This window comes from Meriones unguiculatus, chromosome 14, assembly GCF_030254825.1.
Source record: "Meriones unguiculatus strain TT.TT164.6M chromosome 14, Bangor_MerUng_6.1, whole genome shotgun sequence".
In the NCBI taxonomy this organism is placed as follows: Eukaryota; Metazoa; Chordata; class Mammalia; order Rodentia; family Muridae; genus Meriones; species Meriones unguiculatus.
The window spans coordinates 20,371,124-20,396,012 of NC_083361.1; the positions used below are offsets into that span (position 1 = coordinate 20,371,124).

General features: G+C 44.3%; 1 protein-coding gene and 1 non-coding gene across 2 annotated transcripts in view; one reads left to right on the forward strand and one right to left on the reverse strand.

Annotated features, from left to right (window-relative positions):
• Nucleotides 1–24,889, forward strand: part of Dnah3 (dynein axonemal heavy chain 3) — a 167,569-nt gene that overhangs the window by 108,228 nt on the left and 34,452 nt on the right. The window contains exons 41-50 of the mRNA XM_060366203.1: nucleotides 502–605; nucleotides 3,545–3,839; nucleotides 5,407–5,586; nucleotides 8,501–8,624; nucleotides 8,725–8,881; nucleotides 9,125–9,268; nucleotides 11,371–12,037; nucleotides 13,688–13,853; nucleotides 14,486–14,702; nucleotides 16,905–17,087. Coding sequence (XP_060222186.1) covers nucleotides 502–605; nucleotides 3,545–3,839; nucleotides 5,407–5,586; nucleotides 8,501–8,624; nucleotides 8,725–8,881; nucleotides 9,125–9,268; nucleotides 11,371–12,037; nucleotides 13,688–13,853; nucleotides 14,486–14,702; nucleotides 16,905–17,087 — 2,237 coding nt within the window. The remainder of the gene's footprint in view (nucleotides 1–501; nucleotides 606–3,544; nucleotides 3,840–5,406; nucleotides 5,587–8,500; nucleotides 8,625–8,724; nucleotides 8,882–9,124; nucleotides 9,269–11,370; nucleotides 12,038–13,687; nucleotides 13,854–14,485; nucleotides 14,703–16,904; nucleotides 17,088–24,889) is intronic.
• LOC132647845 (U6 spliceosomal RNA) lies at nucleotides 10,416–10,522 on the reverse strand. The gene has a single exon (XR_009586185.1). It is a non-coding gene; the product is annotated as a U6 spliceosomal RNA (small nuclear RNA).

Below are 24,889 nucleotides of genomic sequence, written 5' to 3' on the forward strand. Positions count from 1 at the left end.
AGGCTCACAACTGTAAGCCGGGGAGCTGGCCAGATGGCTCCCAAGGCTGACAACCTGAGTCTGACTCCTTGGACCTTCACAGTGGGGGGAAAAACTGACTTCCCATAAATTGTCCTTCAACCTCCACACGAGTGGTGACAAGCCCCACCCCACAAAGTAAACAAATGCATGTACTTTTAAAAATAAGGTGTAAGTTAGGTTTGGCTACATACAGAGTCCAAGTTCAATGAAATTGAACATTAAAACAAAGCAGGTTCCTGTCCCAAAGAATAAAACAGGAATAATTTACATAATCTTCATTTACCATTTTATATGGATAATAAAGACACTGATTTTTTAAACTTTTTGCTTCCATTTGTAGTTACTAGTGACAGGTAAGTGTCACCACAGGTATGCCAGGACTGGTGAGTATGTGTTTTAGATGCCTGTAGCTGGGGCAGTCAAATTCCTCAAATATGAAATGTAACGTGCTGATGGCATGTTCTGTTTCTTTGGATGCAGGAAGCATCTATGATTTTTACTTCCTCAAACAAGGTAGCGGGCACTGGAATGCGTGGACAGACTATATCACCAAGGAGGAGGAGACTATTCCTGCAAATGCAAAGGTAAAGGCAATGCTGTGGTTTCTGGAATTTCCCAAGTACCCTTCCGGGTGGAAGAACTACCAGTTCCCTGTGAGCATTTCCACAGAGTGCTTTGCAAAGATCAAGCCCTCAAAAGCATAGAGTTTAATGTTGGAGAGACCTTGATTCCTTACCTAGGCTTCAAGCTCCCCACCTCAGTTTACATAACCATAAGATGGAAGAAAAAAAAAAAAGAATGATCACCAAGAAGACTGAAGGTAGTATACACACCTGCCTTAGTTAGGTTTTCATTGCTGTGAGGAGACACCATGACCATGGCAACTCTCATAAAGGAAAACATTTCATAGGGGCTGGCTTAGAGTTTCAGAGGTTTAGTCCATTATCATCAGGGTGGGAAGCATGGCAACATACAGGCCAACGTGGTGTTGGAGACAAAGGAGTTTACATCTTGAACAGCAAGCAGCAAGGAGAGACTATGTGCCGCACTGAGTGTAGCTTGAGCATATATCAACTCCAAACCCACCTCCACAATGCTTCCTCTAACAAGGCCACACCTCCTCCAGTAAGGCCACACCTCCTAATACTGCCACTCCCTATGGCCAAGCATCCAAACACATGAGTCTATGGGAGCCATTCCTATTCAAACCACCACAATAACCATGTGGGATATAGTAGGTGTTAGATAGGTGTTAGTTGCAATTCTGATTTTTGTCATCATCCATAGCATCATAACGACCTGTTGGCTGCCTAAGCCTAAGAAACCCACTTTATACCATCAGAGAAAGATTTCCTCCAGCAGAGCTCAAAAAGACAGGTTTCAATCAATGGATTTCCTTGGTAGTGGCTAATGCACATAGATCTATAAGACTCTACAAAATGAGCATTCTTGTGCTTCCATTCCTATAACCTGGTGGCCATTATTTATCTTTTTAAGGTGACTGTGCAGATCTTCTGAGTGGGGTTTTAGACGGTGGATGGAAGCACGAGGATGTAGATAAGTCAGATACCAGTGGGACAGGAGCTGCACTCACAAGTTTGCTTTAGGCAGGGATGTCTCTGTGTTGCTCTCGGGACACACCCAGGGGCTGAGTGCTGTAAAGAAACCCCAGTACTAATATCCTTGGCTTTAATTGTCCTTTTACAGCTCTGTTGCCCAAATCCAGGGATTTGAAATTGTACTAAATTCATATGGACAAGAGCCCAATGTAGAAAGTATTTTCAGCTCCATGGGTATTTTCCCCTTGTCAAATGATCGTTTGAGTAGCTGAAAATAACACTGGGTGAAATCCAGCTGGATTTAAGTTCCTAATCTACGCTGTAAACTGGGAGTCTTGAACCTGCATTCAGCATCACTAACTGGCCAAGTGGTTTCATTGAGAATTCTGGCCTGCTTCTAGCCTGTTTTGTCATCTACCTCAAAGGGTTGAAGGAAAGGCTTCAGGATAATAAAAGCATGACATCCTTGACTGCACCCTCTTACTAGACTTGATCATTTTCTTCTCTGCTTTAATGATCATACCCATCTGCTTCCTTTCATTTAGCCAAATTATTTCTCAAAAGAAGCCAAGCTTTTGTTTGCAAAAGCTTCCAAGCTGCATAGATTCAGTGGCATCCAAGCCAAGGTCAAGTTTGGTTTTGGAAGCAACATTTACAAAGTACATGAATGGTGCTCCCCAGTGCCATCCCACACAGCAGCTCAAGGTCATGACTCCTTTTCAAATGAGGAGACTGCTACATATAACATACATCTTTCCCTGCCCCAATAAGGGCTCAGCTGTGACGAAATGATTGATTACAGAGTTCAGGCTCAGAGAATTCAAACTTAGGTAAGACATTCTTCCCAAAGAAATAAAGGATTCCAGAAGCTATAACTTAGGTCTCCAGCTCCACTTAGGATCTGAGGCCCAGGAAGAATATATTCAATTCCCATATTGAAAAAAAAAAGTGGGGGATTTAATGGGTGTGGGTCTAAAGACCCAGAATCTCAATGCTGGGAAAAGTAAATCAGTAACAAGTCCTGGGCTCATGTGGCATTAGCTTTGTGCCACTGAGTCAGCTCAGAGGAGGAAATGCTTACTTTGGCTCATGGTTTTATGTTATGCTCACTTGGCCCCATTGCCACAGGCTGGTGTTGAGGTACAAAATTACTGCAGAAGGTCTTGGCAGAGAAAACATACTCATTTTTGTGACACCTAGGAAGCAGAGAGAGAAAAAGAACAGGGATAGAAGATGGCCTTGAAAAATGTGCTCCAAAGACCCCTCTACCCTTGTCAATGGGCCTTGTCTCTTTTGTCTACCAATTTCCAATAAACAAATTAATCATGAACCCATGAAGGGATTAATCTAGTGATTGGGTCAAATCCCTCACAATCTAATTACTTCAAAAAATCCCCGCTTCCAAACATTTCTACACTGGAAACCAAATCTTCAACACATGAGTCTTTTGGAGATATTTCGGGCCAAAAGCACATCACACCCAACCCTTCTAGAAGATCAAGAATAGGTGGCACATGCAAGGTGGATCTTGTTTGAGACAAGGCAGATTAGTTTATTGAAAGCAAGTTTCAAAGGTAGAAGCTAGGCACTGACCCTTAATATTGGTTTTTGTGGCAGTTTAGTATTAAGAAGGTAGGCTTTGGAATCATACAAGCTGGAATTCTATTCCCTTACTTTCCACGTTATTCCTATTGAGGAAGGCCTGCTGTACCTCTGCTTCCTCATCTACAAAACAGGGACGAAGCCCTCACCATTATGTGTTTGGTCCCATTTGATCTCTGGCAACTGTGTATTAAATGTCATGTTTGTCCCCATTTCAGAATTGAAACTGAGGACCCTTAAAAGGTTAAATGTTTGCTTAAGGTCATAAAGATAGTAAAGAATGAAGCTACATTTCAAGACAAATCACTTGAATCTCACGATCTGGTCCACAAACAAGATTTTCCTTTATCTCTGTGAAACAGGTGTCAGACCTCATCATCCCTACAATGGAAACGGCCCGGCAGTCATTCTTCTTAAAAACCTACCTGGACCACGAGATTCCTATACTGTTCGTGGGTCCCACAGGCACTGGCAAATCAGCCATCACCAACAACTTTCTTCTCCACCTTCCCAAAAATATCTATTTGCCCAATGTCATCAATTTCTCTGCCAGAACTTCAGCTAACCAGACCCAGGATATCATCATGTCCAAGCTGGATCGTCGGCGGAAAGGCTTTTTTGGGCCTCCCATAGGGAAGAAAGCAGTGGTATTTGTAGGTAAGGTATTGACTTGGGTGTGGATAGACCAAATTCTTGTATTCAAGCTTCAGGAGGCCAAAGCTTTCTACTCTCTCCAGCAGATGATTTAACATTTCTTCCATTACCACATCTCCTCTCTTCCATCTTTTCTCCCTAGTTCCTCTCTGTTTTTCCCTTTTCTTCTGACTGGGGTGGTGGAGCTAAACTCAGACCCCTCCAAAAGCGACTTTTGTGTCCGTTTGTATCAGATAAGGGAGTTATACCAAGTGAGGGAACCCAGTAGTTGCTTAGAAAATGTTTGTGAAATAAGAACATGGACTTTTTTCTCAATGTTCACCTATGTAAAAAGCACTTCCTCTACTCCTCCCCTTCCCAATTTGGGCCACAGACACACATGGGATTAATCCTCGTTATGGTTGTCCTGGGCTGGCTGCTAACCCAGGAGGTAGTCATAATGCGCCCCCACCCCTGGCCTTGTCTTGGTCATCTTGTGTCTTGTATTTTAAACTTCTATATTAATAATACACATTTCATATTTATATCCTTGCAAATGAACATCTTCTCCTGAAAGGCAGGAATCTTATTTATTTTTCCTTTTTTCCCCTTTATCCAAGTCTCCTACCCTGTTTTTTTATGATATATCCAGGTTCAGTCTTGCACTTAAACAGAACTGGGTTCCTATACCAGTTTTCAACCCTAGGTATAGTTTGACTTAGCCTCCCTGATCTGAGGGTCAGTTCTTTATGTCTCTCACACAGTTAATGCTATACCCTTTAATGCCATATCTGCATTAAATGAGTTAATTTGTCAAAAGTTCCTAAAATGGTGGCTGACGCAAACTGATCTTTGTTGAAGAATGAAGAGAGACTTCATTGGGCTCAGTGTCTCCTATGTGCCCAAGCTGAGCTATGTGCTCCAAAGGAAAATGCCCTTGCTCTCAAGAGAACCTTTAATTCACTCTTGCCATTTTGTGTTTGCTCACGAGAGGCCCTAGTTCAAATTGTTGCTCCCACTGGAGTTCAGCTTTTACATGTTGATTTGATGCCTAATCAGGAAGAGGGATTCTTACCCAGTAATATAGCATTTGCTAAGCATGTAGAGAAGCTCTGGGATCAGTCCCCATCACCACTGAAAATTATATGTTAGCTGGCAGACAGCGTGTCTATAGTGTGTAAGATAAGCCTGGGCAATACAGTGAGACTCAATCCCAAGACAGAAAGCACAACAAACAAAAGGAAACTTTTGGCAGGCCCCTCACTGCCATATGCTTACCAATTAACAAAATGCCCATGGTACAGTAGACAGTGAATTTTGGCTAAGGAAAATGGAGAAAAGTTAAATGTATATTTGTTGATGTGAGCTCATGTATTCTATAGCCATAATGAGCAGAGACTTCAATAAGATAGCAAAGTCTAAACCAAAGAAAACCCTTTCCCATCTGGTCAGGATGTCTACTAACTGGATCTTGAATGTCTACTAACTGGAAACAGACTTTCTCATAGAGGGAACAGTTATTGGTGGCCCCTATAAGACCAGAGGACCCCATGGACTCACAGTGTGTGTGGGCTATGGCCTCCTTCTACAGATGACCTCAACATGCCAGCCAAAGAGGTGTATGGAGCCCAGCCTCCCATCGAACTGCTGAGACAGTGGATTGACCATGGCTACTGGTTCGACAAGAAAGACACGACCAGGCTAGACATTGTGGATGTTCTGCTTGCGACGGCCATGGGCCCCCCTGGGGGAGGAAGGAATGACATCACTGGTATGTCCAGAAGGAGGATTTTTTCTCTCTCCACCCCCCTGCCTAGCTGGCCATTGCAGATGAATTGGTTGAGAACCTTCTGACAGGAGAGGCTGTGGATCTTGCCTTTGTGCACATCTGGGAAGGTTTGGGTCAACTCCAGACTTTATGATTGGAGTTGGGTGTACTGGGGTAGGAAGATGACAAGAGCCTTTGATGAGCCTTGATCTATTCACTGAAAAGGAGGTGCTATACAAAGAGGGGAGCTACACAGCTACGTTTGCCTTGGATCTGAGCACGGAAGCATCTAAAGAACCATGGCTCCGTATGGAGCTTGTTAGATTACTTAGTATGTTCAAACAGGTCTTTGCATCTAAAGCACATAGCAATGGGAAGGTTTCAAATTCAATCCCAAATAGGATCTCAGAAAAGCTCCCATTACAAAACATAGCATTGGAAGACTGCCAGGAACACGTGTGTGGTCACATGAGATCAAGTGCAGCGCTGGCTCCAGTGAGAGTATCTATGTTCCATGGACGCTCAGAGGGTGCCAGGTGGAGGGGGCAAAGTGGGTTTCTGGGGTGTCTGAAGGGAGTAAGAAAAACAAGTGTTCTTCTCTGGTCTGGGGTCCTCTCAGGAAGTTGAGATGATCTGATCAGTTGGTGTCTTAATTTTTTATCCCAAAGTTTGGAAGAATGAAGAGAGGCCAGTATTGTCACTGGGAAAGAAGCTGAGTCACTCATGTTAGCTGTGAGAGAGGATGCCTGGTCACTTTCATGGTTGGCAGAGCAATCTCGTTCCTGTTGTAATTCGCCACTGTCAGGCATGACTACATTGAGGCTGATGTTTTTAGAAAGACATATTTTTATTGTGTTGCATGAGCGTTTTGCTTGTATGTTGTGTGTATGTGCACTGCATGTGTGCCTGGTGCCTGTGGAGGCCAGAAGAGAACACCAGATCCCCTGGAACCAAAGCTGTGGACAGTGGGTGCTGGGTACCAAACTTGAGTCCTCCCCCAAGAACAGCAAGTACTCTCAACTACTGAGCCATCTCTCTAGCCCCTAATGCTGATTTTTAGTGAAACTGTATTCAGTAAGGAATCAATAACCTTGCTTACAATCGCCTGTTCTCAAATTCACATACTTACCAATGGCTCCCAGATCAGCAACTGTCGACCTCCACATGTATGCATGTACACAAATGCCAGTGTACCCATGTGAATATACATGACATATATAAATATATCATATATACACACACGTATGCATACATGCACGAACACATACATGCCAAACAGACATAAACACAATATGAATACATACATACCAAACATACAAAGACATACAAAAATCAGGCTACTATTACCTTTTTAACAAGGAAAATGTATACTATACGTGTGTGTTTTAAATTTTGTATTATTTATTCTTATATGTATGGGTGTTTTGCCTGCACGCATGCCTTTGTGCCATGTGTATGCAGTGCCTAGAAAGTCCGGAAGAGGGCGTTGCATTCCCTGGGACTGGAGTTACAGATAGCTGTAAGCCCCGTGTGGGTGCCGGGAATCGAAGCTGGGTTGTTCGGAACAACAGCTGAGTCAGCCAATTAACCGCTGAGTCAGTTCTCCAGCCCCTGGGTGTGCATGCTCGCATGTATGTTCACATGCATATAATTACAACAAGTGTGTAGGCAATACACAGAAACTTCCTACTTGGATATGTGTTATTTTCATATGAAAGGCTGAAGGACGGAGTTTGGGGAAAATGGCAGCAGTAGTGGCACTCTAAGTTTTGGCTTTTCCCAAATCCACATATAAATGCAGACAACTAGAGAACAAAATTTTACAAACTTACAAACTTATTAAACACTAGTTATAATGAGTCTGGCTTACAGAGCCCCAGTTCTCAAAATGCTAATGATGTGTAGTAGCAAACCCCAGACAGCCCCAGGACCTGAAAGCTGCCTGCGTATGTGCAGGAGAAAGCAGTGGGCTCCACACACCTGAGATGGGTGGATTAGTAGATGGTAGCTGACTTTGGGAACAGAGAAAGGAGTCTGTAAATGAGATAGATGCTTTCTACAAAACGATTTTTAAAAATTATTTGTCTATTTTGCAGTAACCAAAGTATTTTCTTTAGCTTTAAAAATAATGCTGTGAGCTGAAGAGATTGGTCAGCATTTAAGATCATATATTGTCCTTACAGAGGTCCTGAGTTCAAGTCCCAGGACCCTTGTGGGGCAGTTCACAAGTGCCTGTAACTTGTAGCACCAGGGAATCAAATGTCTTCTTCTGGAGTCCTCAGACGCCAGCATTCATGCATATACAGACACACACACACACACACATACACACACACACACACACACACACACACACACACAGAAACACAGTTAACAGTAAGGTCTGGAACAGGTAAGAATGCTGGCTGCTCTTTCAGAGGATCTGGCTTTGATTCCCAGCACCCACATGATTGCTCACAACCCTCTGTAACTCTAGTTTCTGGGGATCCTGTGTCCTCAGTCTTTGGGGCACCAGGTAATACACATGGTTCACCCTTTCATGCATACATATAACATACATAAAACAAATTTTGAAATTAGAAAATAAAAGTAAAAATCTTAAAAATAAAACCAATCTTGTGTGCCAGGGGAGACAGAGTTGGCATCACTTGTACGGACTGTGGAGGTAGTCTGCATTTGCACTGAGCAAACCACTCGTGGCTACTGAGCACATCTTATGTAGCCAGTGAAACTGAGGAAGCCCATTCTTGATGCTATAGTTAATGTTAAGGATAAATAACTCCATGTGGCTAGAGGCTGGCATCTCGGATGGCAGGGCTGTAGAACATGAGAGCAGAGGGAAACTGATTCTGCTCTCTCCCAGGGTTACTAGGTCTGGGAACTGTGTGTGCAAACTCAAGTGTCTATGTGTTTCCAGGACGATTCACTCGCCATCTGAACATCGTTTCCATCAACGCATTTGAAGATGAGATCCTAACCAAGATTTTCACTTCTATCTCTGACTGGCACTTTGGGAAAGGGTTTGATGTCCAATTCTTACGGTAAGAAGTCCCCATGGCTCTCTGGTTATTGACCTGGGGAAGGGGATGTCCTCATTTCCGCTTGATTATGTCTCTGATCTGCCTCCTTCTTCCTCCTGAGGTATGGGAAGATGATGGTCCAAGCAACTCAGACAATTTATAGAGCTGCAGTGGAGAACTTCTTGCCAATTCCCTCCAAGTCCCACTATGTCTTTAACCTTCGGGATTTCTCACGGGTGATCCAGGGGGTCCTGCTGTGTCCCCACACACACATGCAGGTCAGTCTCTACTCTTCCTGTCTCCAAAATCTTGTGGTAATATTCCTGGATGTGTACTGACAGTGTACCTAGTATAATAGGACTTTACCAACCACAAACTCTTCTCCAAGGTGGGCATGGGATAGTACTTTTTATCTATTGTCTTATTTATACCTCACATCAACCCCAGGATTTAGAGACTTTTTGAACCGTCACCGCAAACACTGTCCTTAATACATTCAAATGACTAACTCTGGCCTTTAGGATGTGGAAAAATTTATCCGGCTTTGGATCCATGAGGTTTACCGAGTCTTTTATGACCGCCTGATTGACAACGAGGACAGACAGACTTTCTTCAACCTGGTCAAGGAAACCACCTCCAATTGTTTCAAGCAGACCATGGAGAAGGTAATTCTCCTTCTGGAAGCATCTGGCCTCAGAAATGGGCCTACATTTTTTTTTTCAGAGTCTAGATTCCACCCCCAATGAAGGCTCACCAGTCTTCTCCCTGAATCATGAAATGGCACATACATCAGTCATTTGATTTGTTGATATTTGATTTGGTCCAACTTTGCTCCATTTCTATGACAACATATCGTTTCAGTATACTCAAAATGGTTAATATATGATGTTATTTTAAACTAATTTAAGGGACTGGGGAAATAGTGCAGTGACTAAGCCAATATTACTCTTGCAGAGGGCCCAGGTTTGGATCCTGGCACCCACCTCAAGCAGCTTACAATTAGCTCTAACGAAAGCTCCGGGGATCCAATACACAAGCACTTGCACATACATACACACACTCAAACATGAAAATATATGAATACACATAATTGAAAACAAAAATAAATATTTAAAAATAAAACTAATTTAACGTAAAATACATCCCAAGGACAATACATTTGGATTTGGGGAGTAAAACGTAAGTTTTTATAATTTGACCAAAACCTGGGAAAAAAGATGCCAGTGTCACGCAGTTGTGACACTTTCTTTTTCTTATTTTGAATGAGACTTTAAACCTATATATTTGCATCTTAATTTGCTTTATCAAGTAGCTATTGTTTCCCCCGGGGAAATTGTCTTGTGCTGCATGCATCTGGAGACCAAGAGCAAAGGAATTGACAGGTCCCTCCTATCAGGAGGAGGAACCATCTGAGATCCTCCTCTAGGCAGAGCAGAGAGCAGGGACACCACCCACACACCTGTCTGGTGCAGAGCCAACCGTGGGGAATGATGCCATCCGTCCACCATCTTCTGTGGGACCTTACGAGAGCTGATAGTCAGCAAATCAGAGGATAACAAATTGGCCCATCCTTCCTCTTCATCTTGCTCCTCCTCCTCCTTTTGTTGCTGTTGTTTCTGGCTTGTTCTCTTGTTTGTTTGTTTGTTTGTTTAAACAGAGTCTTGCCAGGCTGTAACTTGTGATCCGTCTGACTCTACCTCCTTGGTATATGCCACTACACCTGGCTCACACTTTTTTTTTCCTTTTTAATTTTTTTTAAAATTTTTTTTAAACAAATTACTTTTACTTTTCAAGGCGCCAGTGATTTTAAAGATAATAACAGAACAGCATACAGACTTGCATGCCATCCTTATGCAGGGGCCATGCCAGCCTTCTCTGTGCTGTTAAAGCTCTAGTGTGTGTGCTGCAGAGGTGAGCATCCTCTGATATCAGTCTGTTTTGTTTCCTTTTGGGTTTTGAGACGGAGCCCTGACTGGCCTGGAGCTCACTTGGTAGACCAGGCTAGATTTGACCACACAGATACCGGCTTTTACTATTTTTCATTATGTGTACATGAGGCTGCACTTGGTGGCACACTCCTTTAATTTCAGGAGGACCTCTGCGAGTTTACAGTCTACTCTCTATAGTTAGTTCCAGGACAGCCAGGGCTACCCAGCCAGACCCTGCCTGAAAACAAATAGAGTAACTGTAGTCAGGAATGGGGAATTGGCTCAATGGTTAAAAGCACTTCCTGCTCTTCCAGAGTTTGGCTCCCAGCACCCACATCAGGCAACCCACAGCGACCTGTAACTATAGCTCCAAGGGACCTGACACCCTTTTCTGGCCTCTGAGAGTACCCATATATGTGTAGCACATACACACATTTTTTTATTATGTGTGTGTGTGTGTATATGTACCCATGTGTGGGTATATACACGTGAGTATGCCACCCTCAGAGGCCAGAAGAGGGCATCGGCAGCGCCTACAACTGGCAGTTGTGAGCTGACGATGTGGGTGCGGGGACCTGGACCTGGGTTTTCCATGGAGCTACAAACACCCTTAACCACTCAGCCAGATCTCTACCTCCACTCACAACCTGACTTACAGTTCTGTCATCAAACCAGCACATCCAAGTATCATATCTATTTTTTTCTGTTGATGAGCCATGGCTTGTGTGCTCAGGAAAAACAGGCAAGTCTCCCTTTCCCTCCCTCCCTCCCTCCCAACTGCCCCCAGCCAGCCTGGGCCACAGGCTAAGGGCCCAACTGACACGTGCCTTTCCTCACAGGTGCTAATCCACCTATCCCCCACTGGGAAGCTAGTTGATGATAACATCCGTAGCCTATTCTTTGGGGACTTTCTGAAGCCAGATAGTGATGTAAAAGTCTATGATGAGATCACAGACCTGAAAGTCCTCACATCGGTGATGGAATACTATCTCGAGGAGTTCAACAGCGTCAGCAAGGCCCCCATGTCCTTGGTCATGTTCAAGTTCGCCATTGAGCACATCTCCAGAATCTGCAGAGTTCTGAAGCAGAACAAAGGCCACCTGCTCCTGGTGGGCATTGGGGGCAGCGGGCGGCAGAGCGCCACCAAACTGTCTACATTCATGAACTCCTATGAGCTCTATCAGATCGAAATCACAAAGAACTACACAGGCAACGACTGGAGAGACGACCTGAAGAAGATAATGCTGCAATCTGGAGTGTCCGCCAAGTGCACCGTGTTCCTCTTCGCCGATAACCAGATCAAGGATGAGTCATACGTAGAAGACATCAACATGCTCCTGAACACAGGCGACGTGCCCAACATCTTCCCACCTGACGAGAAGGCAGAAATTGTGGAGAAAATGCAGACTGCAGCCAGGACAGAAGGAGAGAAGATTGAAGTCACTCCCCTGTCTATGTACAACTTCTTCATTGAGAAAGTGAAAAAGAACCTTCACATTGTTCTCGGTAAGAAGCATTTAAAGTCTGTCTACCCTTGGTCCTCCGGAGTCGTTAGGGTCTTCTCAATATCTTGAACCCAGTCTCCTTTACAGACCCCAAAACTGATCTAAGACCTACCTTTGGTCATAATCCAGACTTCCTCTGGCAAGTGTTCTCAATCTTCCCTGAAACAAACTGTGTTTAACCTGTTCCAATCTCTTCAGTCCTCTGAATTCTTCAAGGAAGACCACAGCTTAGCACATTACCTGGCACAGAATGCCAGCATTTTCCGTGGATGACACTGCCAAACTATCCGTGGACCTAGGGGACGTGCTTAGCCATTCTCTAGTCTTCACCTTTCTCTGTTCCTCCTGCCTCCACACTAGCTAAGCCACCACTGTGTGTCTCACCTCTGCACTGTCCTTTCCTCTCTGTGTTCTTGTTAATCCTAGACCTTTCTGATCCATTAGTCCAGAATAGTTTTTTTTCCTGTGTGTGTGTGTGTGTGCACATAAACACACGAATTAAAATGATCACTTTCTGTTAGGATGAGGATCAAAGGATGAAACTCTCTTGCCTGTATCTTATGAGGCCACCTGTTAGACTAACCCTGTATCCTCTGCCCTCATCTCAAGCACTCTCCTCAGTGTGACTCTAGCCACACTGACCTCCACACTTACACCTAAGTGCTTCCTCCAAACACTAAAGAAACAGTGAATGGAATTTGAGGTACAGAACCAAGAGTCTGTGGCTGGGTGGAGATGGGGTCTCAAACAAGCCATGGGCAACTTCTATGGGTATCTAATTATGTTAAATCATAGATCAAACAAATGAGGCAAAGGGCTCTATCCCATGAAGGGATGCAAAGGCCCAATTGTTGTAGTAAATATAAAAATGGGTGTTGGGATAAATATTGTTATTTGTTATTTTTTGACCTATAATTATTGAGGCAGTATTATTTAACCCATTATCATAGATAATAAGACACAAACACCTGCTAGAGTTTATAACTGCCTTCTTTACCTTGGGCCAGGGAGATATTTTTACCTACACTGTACACTTCCCAGGCCCCATCCAGTGCCTTAACCAGCCTTATCTGGGCTCCCTTCCATTCATAATGTTATGAATACTTGCTTATATTTGGTGTTTTTTTTCTATCTATGCCATCCTTGGAGTCCTTCCTCCAGGCCCATGTGGTTTCTTCTCCACACTAACCACTGTGGCATCCTCCTTCCTCCTCTCTGTCCATCTCCTTCCCCTGATTCTCCTATCCTCAAAAGCCCAGGAATCTTAGCCATGCCTACCCCATTCTACCCTGCCCAGGTATAGGCTTTTAATCAACCAATCAGGTATACTCTCTTAGGTAGGTTTACACAACAAGAATAGGTATATCTAGGCAGTACCTATATCTTGAGGGCCAGTAATTAGCGTCAAAATACCAGCACCAGACCAACCTCCAAAACACATAAAGGAGATGGGGGGGGGAACTACCATAATACATTGAAGCCCCATCATAAAAATATCTCATGATTCCTGTTTCCCAGGCTCTTATCATGCTTATTTACATCCCCACATTGCCAACGAGAGGCATCACTGCCCCTTGCAAACCTCTGCCTTCTCCTTGCTTCTCCAGCTAAGCCTTGGTGAAGGAGACTAACAAAGCCCATTTTTCATTAGCCATGAGTCCGATTGGTGATGCCTTCAGAACCCGCCTGAGAATGTTTCCTTCCCTCATCAACTGCTGCACGATCGACTGGTTCCAGGCCTGGCCAACTGATGCCCTAGAGCTGGTGGCCAACAAATTTCTTCAGGATGTGGAGCTTGAAGACAACATTCGGACAGAGTAAGCTTTAGCTTCACTTGGATGCCCCAGGTACTCCAAGCTGAAATGCCAGCTGGCCACTGATGTTTTTCTAAAGATTTCTCTATTTACGGGTAGAAAATATCTTGTGTTTTAAAATCAAATAACATCTTTGTTAGCTGTTTAATGCAGCACCTTTGCTGGGGGGAAAAAAAAAGAAGAAGAAGCAAGGGCCAGTGAGATAGCTCAGAAGTTAAAAAGAACCCGGACAACCTGAACCCACATGCGGGGAAAGAGTGAATTGACTCCTGAGAGTTGTCTTCTGACCTTCATGTCCATGCTGTGATAAGTGCAGGGATGCCTAGGTACAGCTACATGCATGGAGAAGAAATTAAATGTAATTTAAAAGTACTCTGCACTCCGGAAGCTTCTCCAGACTGCCAAAAAATTGGGAAGTCCTGTGTAAACCCTAGGGATTCATTAAAGGGTCAGAGGTCATCTGGGTAGAATAGTCATCTTCCTCACCCCTCTCTCCTTGGCTGTTTACCGGTTGAGTTCTAGAGGGCCAGGCAGGGTGTGCTCTCTCGGATGCCCCAGTGCCTGTTACTAGAACATTGCTAAATCTCCTCTTTAGGAAGTTGGGTCCCAACTAACTGCTTGGATTTCCTTGGCAGGGTCGTGTCCATGTGCAAGTACTTTCAGGAGAGTGTGAAGAAGTTATCAGTTGATTACTATAACACGCTTCTCAGATACAACTACGTGACCCCTACTTCCTACCTTGAGTTGATCCTAACCTTCAAATCGCTCCTGAATATCAAGCGACAGGAGGTGGATATGATGAGGAACCGCTACTTGGCAGGCTTGCAGAAACTGGAATTTGCATCTTCACAAGTAAGCACGTCCATAGAGGAGGGATGTTGGGATGTAAGAAGGCATCCGATAAAGGCAGGATTCAACCTGGGCTCTTGCAGCTCTCCTCGCTTAACCCATTTTAATCTCAGCTTCAGGTGATCCTGACTCTATTTAAGATTTTACTCAGTTGCTCATTGTGGGGTTTTTCATTTTGGCATTAAATGAGTCTCTCAAAATTTTGTAGTAAGCAGCCAGATGTGGTGGCACATGCCATTAACCCTAGCACTTGTGGGGCAGAAACAGGAGGATCTCTTGAGTTTGGGGCCAGCCTGGTCTACAGAGTCAGTTCCAGGACAGCCAGGGCTATGTAGAGAAACCCTGTATCGAAAAACAAAACAAACAAAAAATTACAGTAAGATGGGCATGGTGGCACATAAATCCAGGCACTCGGGAAGCAGAGGTGTAAGATCTCTGTAAGTTCAAGGCCAGCTTGGTCTACAAAGTCAGTTCCAGACCAGCCAGGGCTACCTTGCCAAGTAAATAAATAAATTAATTAATAAATGAATAAATAAATGAGGTAAAGTAGCATTTATCCTGACTGCTGACTGCTGGCGCTTCTTATAGTTAGGATCTGTAGTATCTTTGTGAGGCCTTGGGCAGGAGAAGGGCAGAAGGGCTTTGTAAGGTTAAGCCTGGACTCAAATCACAGTGGTCTGACCTGTCATTGTGGCACTAATGACAAGCAAACGTGAGAATCTCAGAGGCAGATTCCACTGCTCTGGCCCTGGGTTTGCCAGGACTAAGGTTGAGAGCTGACGTCCTCTAGACAAGGAAGAGAAAACTACGTTGTTGGAGAGGCAGAAAAGGGATCTAAAATAGTTAGACCTGAAAAGGGGATGGCGGCACAAGAAAGCATGCTTTAAACCTTCTATGTCACATGCCTGGTGCTGTGTGCCAGAAGACGCAGTCACCACCTCCTGTTACAAAGACACCACAACCTGCAAAGGCCAGGCAGCATGACCATGACCATGACCATGGTTATTCAGCCTGCTGATCAGTCACACCGGAACTAGACTTAAGCATGACTTCAGGGCAGATTCCTGACCAGGCCAACCCACCACGCTCTGGTTTCCACACTGGCTTCTGGGAGCGAAATTGCATAGAGAGAGATTCTAAACTCTTCATTGAAAAAAATCAAATGAATTTGATTTTCCGAAAAATTCTAAACCCCTGAAAAAGCACTGAGGCCCCCATCACTGACTCAAATAGACTCAGAAAACACTTGGGGAAAATGTCTCCAAGGACATGGGCTGTATACAAAGATGGCCGCTCTGGAGGCCGGGGAAACAACAAATCTGTGTTTCTCAGTTCTAGGTGTCAGGAAGTCAAGCTCAAGTTGATGGCAGATCCGTTGTCTGGCGAGGCCTCTCCTCCCAGTAGTTAACATTTTGATTTAATTTTTAGTGTAGAATACGTGTGTGTGTGTGTGTGTGTGTAAATCCTGTATTAAATTATAAGTAGCTTTAGGATCTATACACCCAGATGCTGTGGAAATAAACCAGGGGTAAAACACTTGCCTGGCAAGTGTGAGGACAAAAGTTCAGATCCTCAGAACTCAGCTAAATGCCATGTGGGCAGAAGGGCCCACCTATGATCCCAGCTGGTAGGAGGCACAGACAGGGGATTTCTACACCATGATGGCTAGCCAGACTAGCCAGATAGGCAGCTCCGGGTTTGATTGTGAGACCCCTCCTCAAGATATTTGTCAGGAAAGACACCTAACATCAACCTCTGTCCTCCACATGCACACAGATACACAAACACACACTGACAGACACACACACAGATACATGCACAGAGATATACACACAGACACACACACATACAATGGCTTTTAATGGTTTTATGACTTGTCTCTCTCCCCGTACCCAACAGTAGCATAGAAAGCCAATAAGGGAAGAAACCATATCTTTTACGCTTTTTGCTTGCCATTCTATGGTTTATGTGCTTTGTGTAGCTCTTGCTAACTGCCACGCTCAGTGTGTACTCCCTAAGTGTTGAAAGGTTTAGGACATAAACACCAGCCACAAGTCTATGCCCAGAACCATGCCCACGCCAGCCGCTCTTCCTTCCCAAGTTTGCATTTCTGTGTTGCAGAACCAAGTGTGCTGCCATCAACTTTCCATTTTCAGCACTCACACCACTGGGCCTGCATCTCTCCTACACCTTTCTCCTTGCTAGGTGGCTGTCATGCAAGTAGAGCTGACCGCCCTCCAACCTCAGCTCATCCTCACCTCGGAGGAGACGGCGAAGATGATGGTGAAAATTGAAGATGAGACAAGAGAAGCTGATGCCAAGAAACTTCTGGTGCAGGCGGATGAAAAGGAAGCTAACGCCGCTGCTGCCATCTCTCAAGCAATCAAGGTAGGCCCAGCAGAGAGGCGCAGAGGAAGCTAATGCTGCTAAATGCATGTGATTGTGCCCAACTTGCAGATGAGACAAAGGAGCTCAGAAGGTGTGGGGGAGGGTGTGGGGGAGGGAATTTTCCAAATCCCTACTTAGGAATTAACAAAGAAGGCTTTGGGGCCAACTGTTCTCCATCATACTCTTGAGTCAAAACTAGGACTCAGCATGACCACATCTGTTAACTTTCCCCTTGTTCACTCTGCCCTAGCTGCCATGACCCTTCTGGCTATTCCTTCCCCAGGGCCTTTGCACTGGCTGTTCTCTTTGCCTCCAGATACCTCCATGCTGTTGTCTTCACCTCTGTCACATTTCTGTTCAATTGTGCTGAGTGTGTGCGTGCACGTGTGTGTGTGTGTGTGTGCACGTGTGTGTGTGTGTGTGTGTGTGTGTGTGTGCGTGTGTGTGCGCACGCGCGCGCGCTCGCACATGTGCGTATGTGTAGGTATGGAACAAATGTCTTTTGGATGGCAGAACATCCAATCTAGAGACTCACATCTGAAGGTGCTTCTGATAGAAGAAAAATTCTCAGAAGGGACGGAACACATGTTCAGACAGCAGAAGAGAAAAACCTCATTAGCACTGGCGTGATATAAGATAGGTCTCAGAGCACTCTTGGTAAATGGTTCCATTTGAGGATCACAGGCATCTTACAAATGACAGATGGGTCAGGGACTGAGAGTTGCTAGCATTTGGGTCAGTAGGAAAATGGACTCACAGAGCTGTGTAGGTCACTACGAGGACTGAAGGTTCAGGACACCTAGGCTAACACATTTGTCCCTGTGCCTTAAGGAATTAGGGAATTCCTTAGGGAATTTCTTCAGCCATTTGCAAGCATGAGTTTGAGCAAGAGGCAGCAGTGTCTGGCGTCTGTCCTAAATAGGTCATGAGTCACTTTCTTGAAAAGTACAGGCCTTCCAATTGGCGTTTCTCCAGTGGATCCTGAGACCTGACCTCTGGTAGATGTTTTTCATAGGGTCTGATTCCTCCCTGTTCTCAGAATTCACAATGAACATCATGTCCTGGATTGTGAAAGTTGGTTCACTTGCGGTCTTCATGGCTTAGACAGAAAAGACAATGAAAACCATAAGATACAGCCACTTCTAGGTGCCAGGAACCAGACTGTGGTGTCATTCTATGGTAAAATGATTATACTAGGCACTCCTTCTTACATTTAGCAAATACTTAAACACCTACTATATGTTAGCACATTTTTAGTCAGGGAAAATAGGAATGAATGAGAAAAAAAAATCTTTAGTCTCTTGGAGATTATATTCTCTGATACTCACGGTCTTGAATCCTTCTAAAAGCCCTACAATATACTACAATACACACCATACAGAATTATCCTCATTTGACATATGAAGAAATCACGACACAAGATTTTTCCAGGTTGCATGTCCACCAAGTGACAATGTCAGCAGTCAAACCTAGAGCTCTTTGACACCCCCCCCCAAGCCCTGGCATTTGACCATGATCCCGGAAGATGGAAACTGGCAGCTAGGGACCATATGCATCCAGGGATGCACAGAGTATTTTATCATTTTATCGATTCATTTTGAGACAGGGTCTTGATATGTATCCCTGACTGACCTCGAGCTCACGATCCTCCTTCCTTACCCTCCTAAGTGCTAGGATTATAAGTGTGTTTGTCACAACCACACTTAGTGGTGTTTTAGGTCAGAACTAGTTAACATTTAAAGATTTGTGCAATTTCAAGTTAAAAGTTCTGGAATTTTTGCTTTTTCTCAGGAAAAAAAAAAAAAAAAGAAAAAAATTAGGACTCTGCAACATTGGCTCTGCCTTCTTGGCTGTGCCCATGCCCAGGAATACGAAGCTGCTGTCCTTCTGTGTTGTAGCTCATCAAGCCCCCTCCAGCTAAATTCTGCTCCGATCTCAGTGCCCAGGACACACATTGAAATGTGTATGACTTTACAGCTCTTTCGGGGTTCTATACTGTATAACTGCCCCTTTCCTAGTCTTAGTTTCCCCATCAGCAGATTGAAGGTACTGAGGAAAAAACAAAAACCATGTGGACTGGGGAGATTTCTCAGTGTTTAAAAGCACTAGCTGCTCTGGCACAAGACCTGAGTTAGGTCCCTAGGACGTACATGATGGTTTGCAACTATCTATAAGTTCAGTTCCAGGGGGTCCAACACCCCTTTCTGGCCGCCACAGGCACCAGGAATATATGTGGTACACATGTATACATACAGAAAAAGACTCATACAGATAAATAAATAAGGAAATACACAAGTAAAGAGTATGTGGCATGTGCCAGACAGAGGTCCACATTAGTTTCTCTCTGAAACTGCTGTGCTTTGTCCTCTACCCAGTTTGGTGGTCTAGCTTCTCACCAAGTGTAGGACCATTTGGAAGGAACTGTCCCAACCGGGATTCTGCTCTGGAATGTGAGGGCAAACATCAAACCTGCTAGGTAGGGAGGGAGCTGAGCCATGATGACATGGGGCTTCTGAGGATCTGACAGGGACTTGTCACCACTCCCTGGGCAATCAAATGCCACCTTGGGTTTCAGTGGGAAGGGTGAGCCCAGATCCTGCAGGTCCTGGAGGTGAGTCAGGCAGAAGAACCACCCAGGGAGGAGGAGAGAGAAACCTGTCTTGCTCCACAGTTTCCCTGGGGCGTTTCTGTGGACAGAGTTTCTTCCTGAAGTTTCCAGGGCTGTGGTTCTTTGCATGAGGACTACTGTGTTTCATACGGTGTAGAACAGCACACCTAGACAACATCACAGGCCCCACAGAACAAAAAGAATTCTCACTGGGAAGATTTGGAGATCAAAAAGAGATGGAGATGGGCTCCCAACACGCGAGGCACAGACACGACAGTTTCTTGAACTGGCAGGTTCTTGTCAGTCATGGCACATGTATGTGTCATCCTGGCATCTAGGAAGCAGAGATAGGCCAGCTTGGACTGCTGCATACGCCCATGAAACAAACTCAACAACAGCTGGTCACTTCTTCTCAGACTACTAAAATCACATCTGCCCCTTAGTGAGGCTAATCTTCCAAAATTACTGCAGCATGGATTTCATTTCATCCAAATACACTTGCTCAGTATCTGATAGCCCTTACATCCACTGCACTGCTGACACACGGGGGCCATTCTTCATTATAAGGTTTTTGATCATACAAACACGGGTCACAATAACACACACAAAACATTTTTAAGGTAAAGTAGAAAATTTTAATCTTATTTTAATAATAATAATTTATTTTTTTATAATTTATTCACTTTGTATTTCGGTTTTAACCCCTCCCTCATCTCCTCCCAGTCTCTCTCTCCCTTCTGCCTTCTTCCCCTATCTCTCTCCCCTAGTCCACTGATAGGAAAGTCCTTCTCTCCTACTGCCTGACCCTAGCCTATCAGGTCTTCTCAGGACTGCCTGAATCCTTTCTTTGTGGACTGGCTAGGTCAACCTACGAGGGAGAAATGACCAAGGAGCAGGCCACCAAGTTCATATCAGAGACAGTTCCTGTTCCCCTTACTAGGGAACCCACATGGAGACTGAGCTACCTATGGGCTACATCTGAGCAGGGGGGTCTAGGTCCTCTCCATGCATGGTCTTTGGTTGTTGCATAAGTCTCTGCAGTCCCCCCCCGGGCCCAGATTTTTTGGCTTTGTTGGTCTCCTTGTGGGGCTCCTTGTCCCCTCTGGGTTCTTCTAAATCTCCCTTCTTTCATAAGGGAAGATTATGTGCTCTGTCCGAAGTTTGGCTGTGAATCTCTACATCTGCTTGAATCACTTCTTATTGTAGATATGTGTACATTTTTTTGTGTTTGTGTGAGAAGGAGTCTTTTAGAGAACATCTGTGGTAAACTCCCACCCTGTTCTCTTTCTTCTCCTGCTTCTGGTGTCTATCCTGTTTTCCCATCTGAATGAGAATTAAGCATCTTTCCTAGGGTCTTCCTTGTTGGCTAGCTTCTTTAGGTCTGTAGATTTTAGTATGTTTATTGTATATTATATGGCTAATATCCACTTATTAATATATACCATGCATATATACCATACATGTCTTTCTGCTTCTGGGATACATCACAGAATGTACCACAATTTCTGTATCCATTCTTCAATTGAGGGACATCTAGGTTGTTTCCAGATCCTGGCTATTACAAATAAAGCTGCTATGAACATAGTTGAGCAAATGTCTTTGTTGTATGGTTAAGCATCTTTCAGATATATGCCTAGGAGTGGTATAGCTGGGTCTTGAGGTAGCACTATTCCCAGTTTGTTGAGAAAGCACCGGAGTTATTTCCAAAGTATTTGTATAAAGTATTTTACATTCCCACCATCAGTGGAGGCGTGTTCCCCTTTCTTCACATCCTCTCCAGCATGTGTTGTTACTAGAAACAAACAGGCTGAGAAAGAAATTAGGAAAACAACACCCTTCACAATAGCCACAAATAACATAAAGTATCTTGGTGTGACTAACCAAGCAAGTGAAAGACTTGTATGAAAAAAGAACTTCAAGTCTCTGAAGAGAGAAATTGAAGAAGATATCAGAAGATGGAAAGATCTCCCATGCTCATGGATCGGTAAGATTAACGTAGTAAAGATGGCCATCCTACAAAAAGAATCTACAGATTCAATGCAATTCCCATCAAAATACCAACACAATTCCTTACAGACACGGAAATGTTTTTGTAAAAATTCAATTTAGATATCTTTTCAAGTCTTAGCTCTAATTTGAAACTTCCTCCTCATCCCTGTCCACTCTTGGTATATGACACAATTACAGCATGATTGTGATTTTTCATTGTACTTTGTTTTATCTGATCAGGAATGTTCTTCCCAGATATCATTTAAATATTGTGTTTGGGGATATGTGAGATATATGTACTTCTTATTGTGGGTATGTGTACATTTTTGCATCTGTGTGGTGTATGTACTTGTTTTGTGGATGTGTGCACATTTGAGAGAGAGTGTGTGTGTATGTGTGTGTGTGTGTGTGTGTATGTGTGTGCTTGTTATTGTATGTAGTGTGTATGTGTGGTATATGTGCTTGTTATTGTGGCTGTGTGCACATTTGGGTATGGGTGTGTGTGTGTGGAGGCCAGAGGTTGACATTGGGTATCTTTCCTCAATCCATCTCCACTTTTATTCTCTCACGGAACCTGGAGGTCCCTGATGCAGCCAGGCCTGCTGGCAATGAGCTTTCCCCCACTCTGCCCAGCTTTTTGTGAGGGTGCTTGGGGCACAAACTAAGCTCCTCGCGATTTAGCTCTAGGCATGTTAGCAACTGAGCTGCCATCCCAACCCCACAGAGAGGCATCTTGGTGACCTCGGTGACCTTGGAAAGGAGGTATGTCACAGGTCAAGCCTATTCCCTCCTGTTCTTTGATTTCAGCGGTCCTGTGATGTCAAGTGGCATTTCTCGATAAAGCCACTGACAGAGTCAGCCATGGAGTAAAGAATGCAGGTGGCCAGACCCCACCTAGACAGAGTGACTCGGAACCTCTGGGTTGTTCTCCATGGGGCTTGGTGACCGGTGCACAGCCACTACTGAGAATCCCCGTCACAGATACGTCACAGGGAGAGGCTCTTTGGAGCTACCTGACAAACCAGCTTACAGCAGAACCGAGCCACAAGCCAGGCTCTGTCCCTTAGGAGGAGGAGCAGAGGTGCCGGGCTCCGTGGGGGTGCGAGGTGTGGCGGGACCACTGTCTGTGAGGAAGTGGAACAACCTTTGTCTTGTTTGCTGGTCCACAATAAACTCACGTGTTACAAAGACTTCAACACGTGCTGCCTTAACTCGCCCAAGAATTGATGTTCTCAGCGTATAACACAAGCACTCAGGATGCAGAGGCGGGAAATTCATGAGTTCAAGGCCAGCCTGGGCTATCCAAGCACATTGAGGACGTTTTGGGATGCACAGAGAGACTGTGCCACAGGCAAACAACTGATGTTCTCTTGAGAAGCCCCACTTCAGTCATAACTTTTAATCACCCTTGGGCTCAGTGAATTAACAGATAATTCACTAAATGGGGATCCAGGAGCCAGCTCTGTGACTCACCAACTATGTGACCCTGACTAACTCATTTTCATGTCTTTTTTTTCCCCTTGCTGGAATTTGAGTTTCTAACGAACCCAAAAGAGTTCTCCCAGTTGTGAAGTCTTCTAGTGGCAAGTGTTCTTTTTAAGGATTGAAATATAATGCACACACCATTAATGCTCTCCCGTTAGAGTTGGCAATTCAGTATGATTTTGTACATTCACAGAGTCATGCAAATATTAACACTGTGTAATTCTAGAACATTTAATTACCCTCAAAAGAAATCTATTCCTGTAGAAGTCACCCTTCTTCTCCTCAACTCCAGGTAACTACTAACCTTCCTCTGTAGATTTGCTCATTCTGAATGCTTCATAGAAATGGAAACATGCAGCCGGGCACAGTGGCACACACCTCTAATCCCAGCACTTGGGGAGGCAGAGGCACGCTGATCTCTGCAAATTTGAGGCCAGCCTAGTCTACAAAGCCAGTTCAGGACAGCCAAGGCTATACAGAGAAACCCTGTCTTGAAAAATGCCCCTAGAGAGAGACAGAGACAGAGAGACAGAGAGAGAAAGAGAAAGAAGAGAAATGGAACCATCTAACAGATAGCTTCTTGCTTCTTTCACTTAACATGATGTTTATATGGTTTGTCCGTGTTGTAGCAAGCATTGGTGCTTCGTTTAATTTAATGGATGCATGGCGTTAGATTGCACATTCCCTCAGTTTATCCTAGGCCTGATGGTCTCTCAACCCATCCTGACCAATAGATGGGAAGCCACCTCCTATCTCTGGGGAATTCATTCAAAGCTACTGATTGATTTTTTATTTTTTAAGGGAGAAATTGTAGGTTTAAAATGAAAGTGATGGATGCAGATTGGATATGCTAACAAGGCAGTGACCATCTATTAATAACCAAAGTGTCAGGGAGGTAGCTAAGCGGCAGAGTACTTATCTGAACTCAGCCCCCAGTGCTATAAAAAATAAAAATTAAATAACAGGATCAACAAAGGCAATAGCATTCCCCGCACTCCAGTGGCATAACAGGAAGCAGAGACAGGAGAATCCCCAGACATTGAGAGGCAAATGAACTACAGGAGACCTTGCCCCAACAGGTGGAAATTGAGGACTGACCCCAGAGGTTGGCCATTGACCTCCATATGCATTCTGTGGTAACCATGCACGCACACACATGCAAACATAAGTGTGCAAAAAATAAAACAAAAAGAAAAAAAATCCTGTTTTTACATCATAGGTACCAAAATAGAGTCAATTAGGGGCCAGGTGGTAGTGGCACACATCTTTAATCCCAGCACTTGGGAGGCAGAGGTGGGCAGATCTCTGTGAGTTCAAGGCCAGCCTAGTCTATAGAGTGAGTTCCAGGACAGCCAGGGCTATACAGAGATATGCTGTCTTAAAAAAAAAAGAGAGAGTCTATTAGGAAGAATTAATTCTGGTGCTACACAGCATAGGAAGGTAACCATAGTCTACAACCATTCTTACATATTTCACAATGCCTAGAGGAGCTACACATCTCGTGTCACTTAGAAAACATAATATTTGAAAATATTTGAAATAAATACTATTGCCCCAATTTGAGTAATGCTTCGTTTTCTTAAGGTCACAAAACAAATTCTCAAATGTCCAGGACATCCAAATTGAAGCCACAGAGGCTCAGGCCTTCAAGAATAGAATTCCTAGAGGGGAGGCCCTGGTGTTCAAGGGTACCTGCCACAGAGAACCTTTCTGCCTTGCA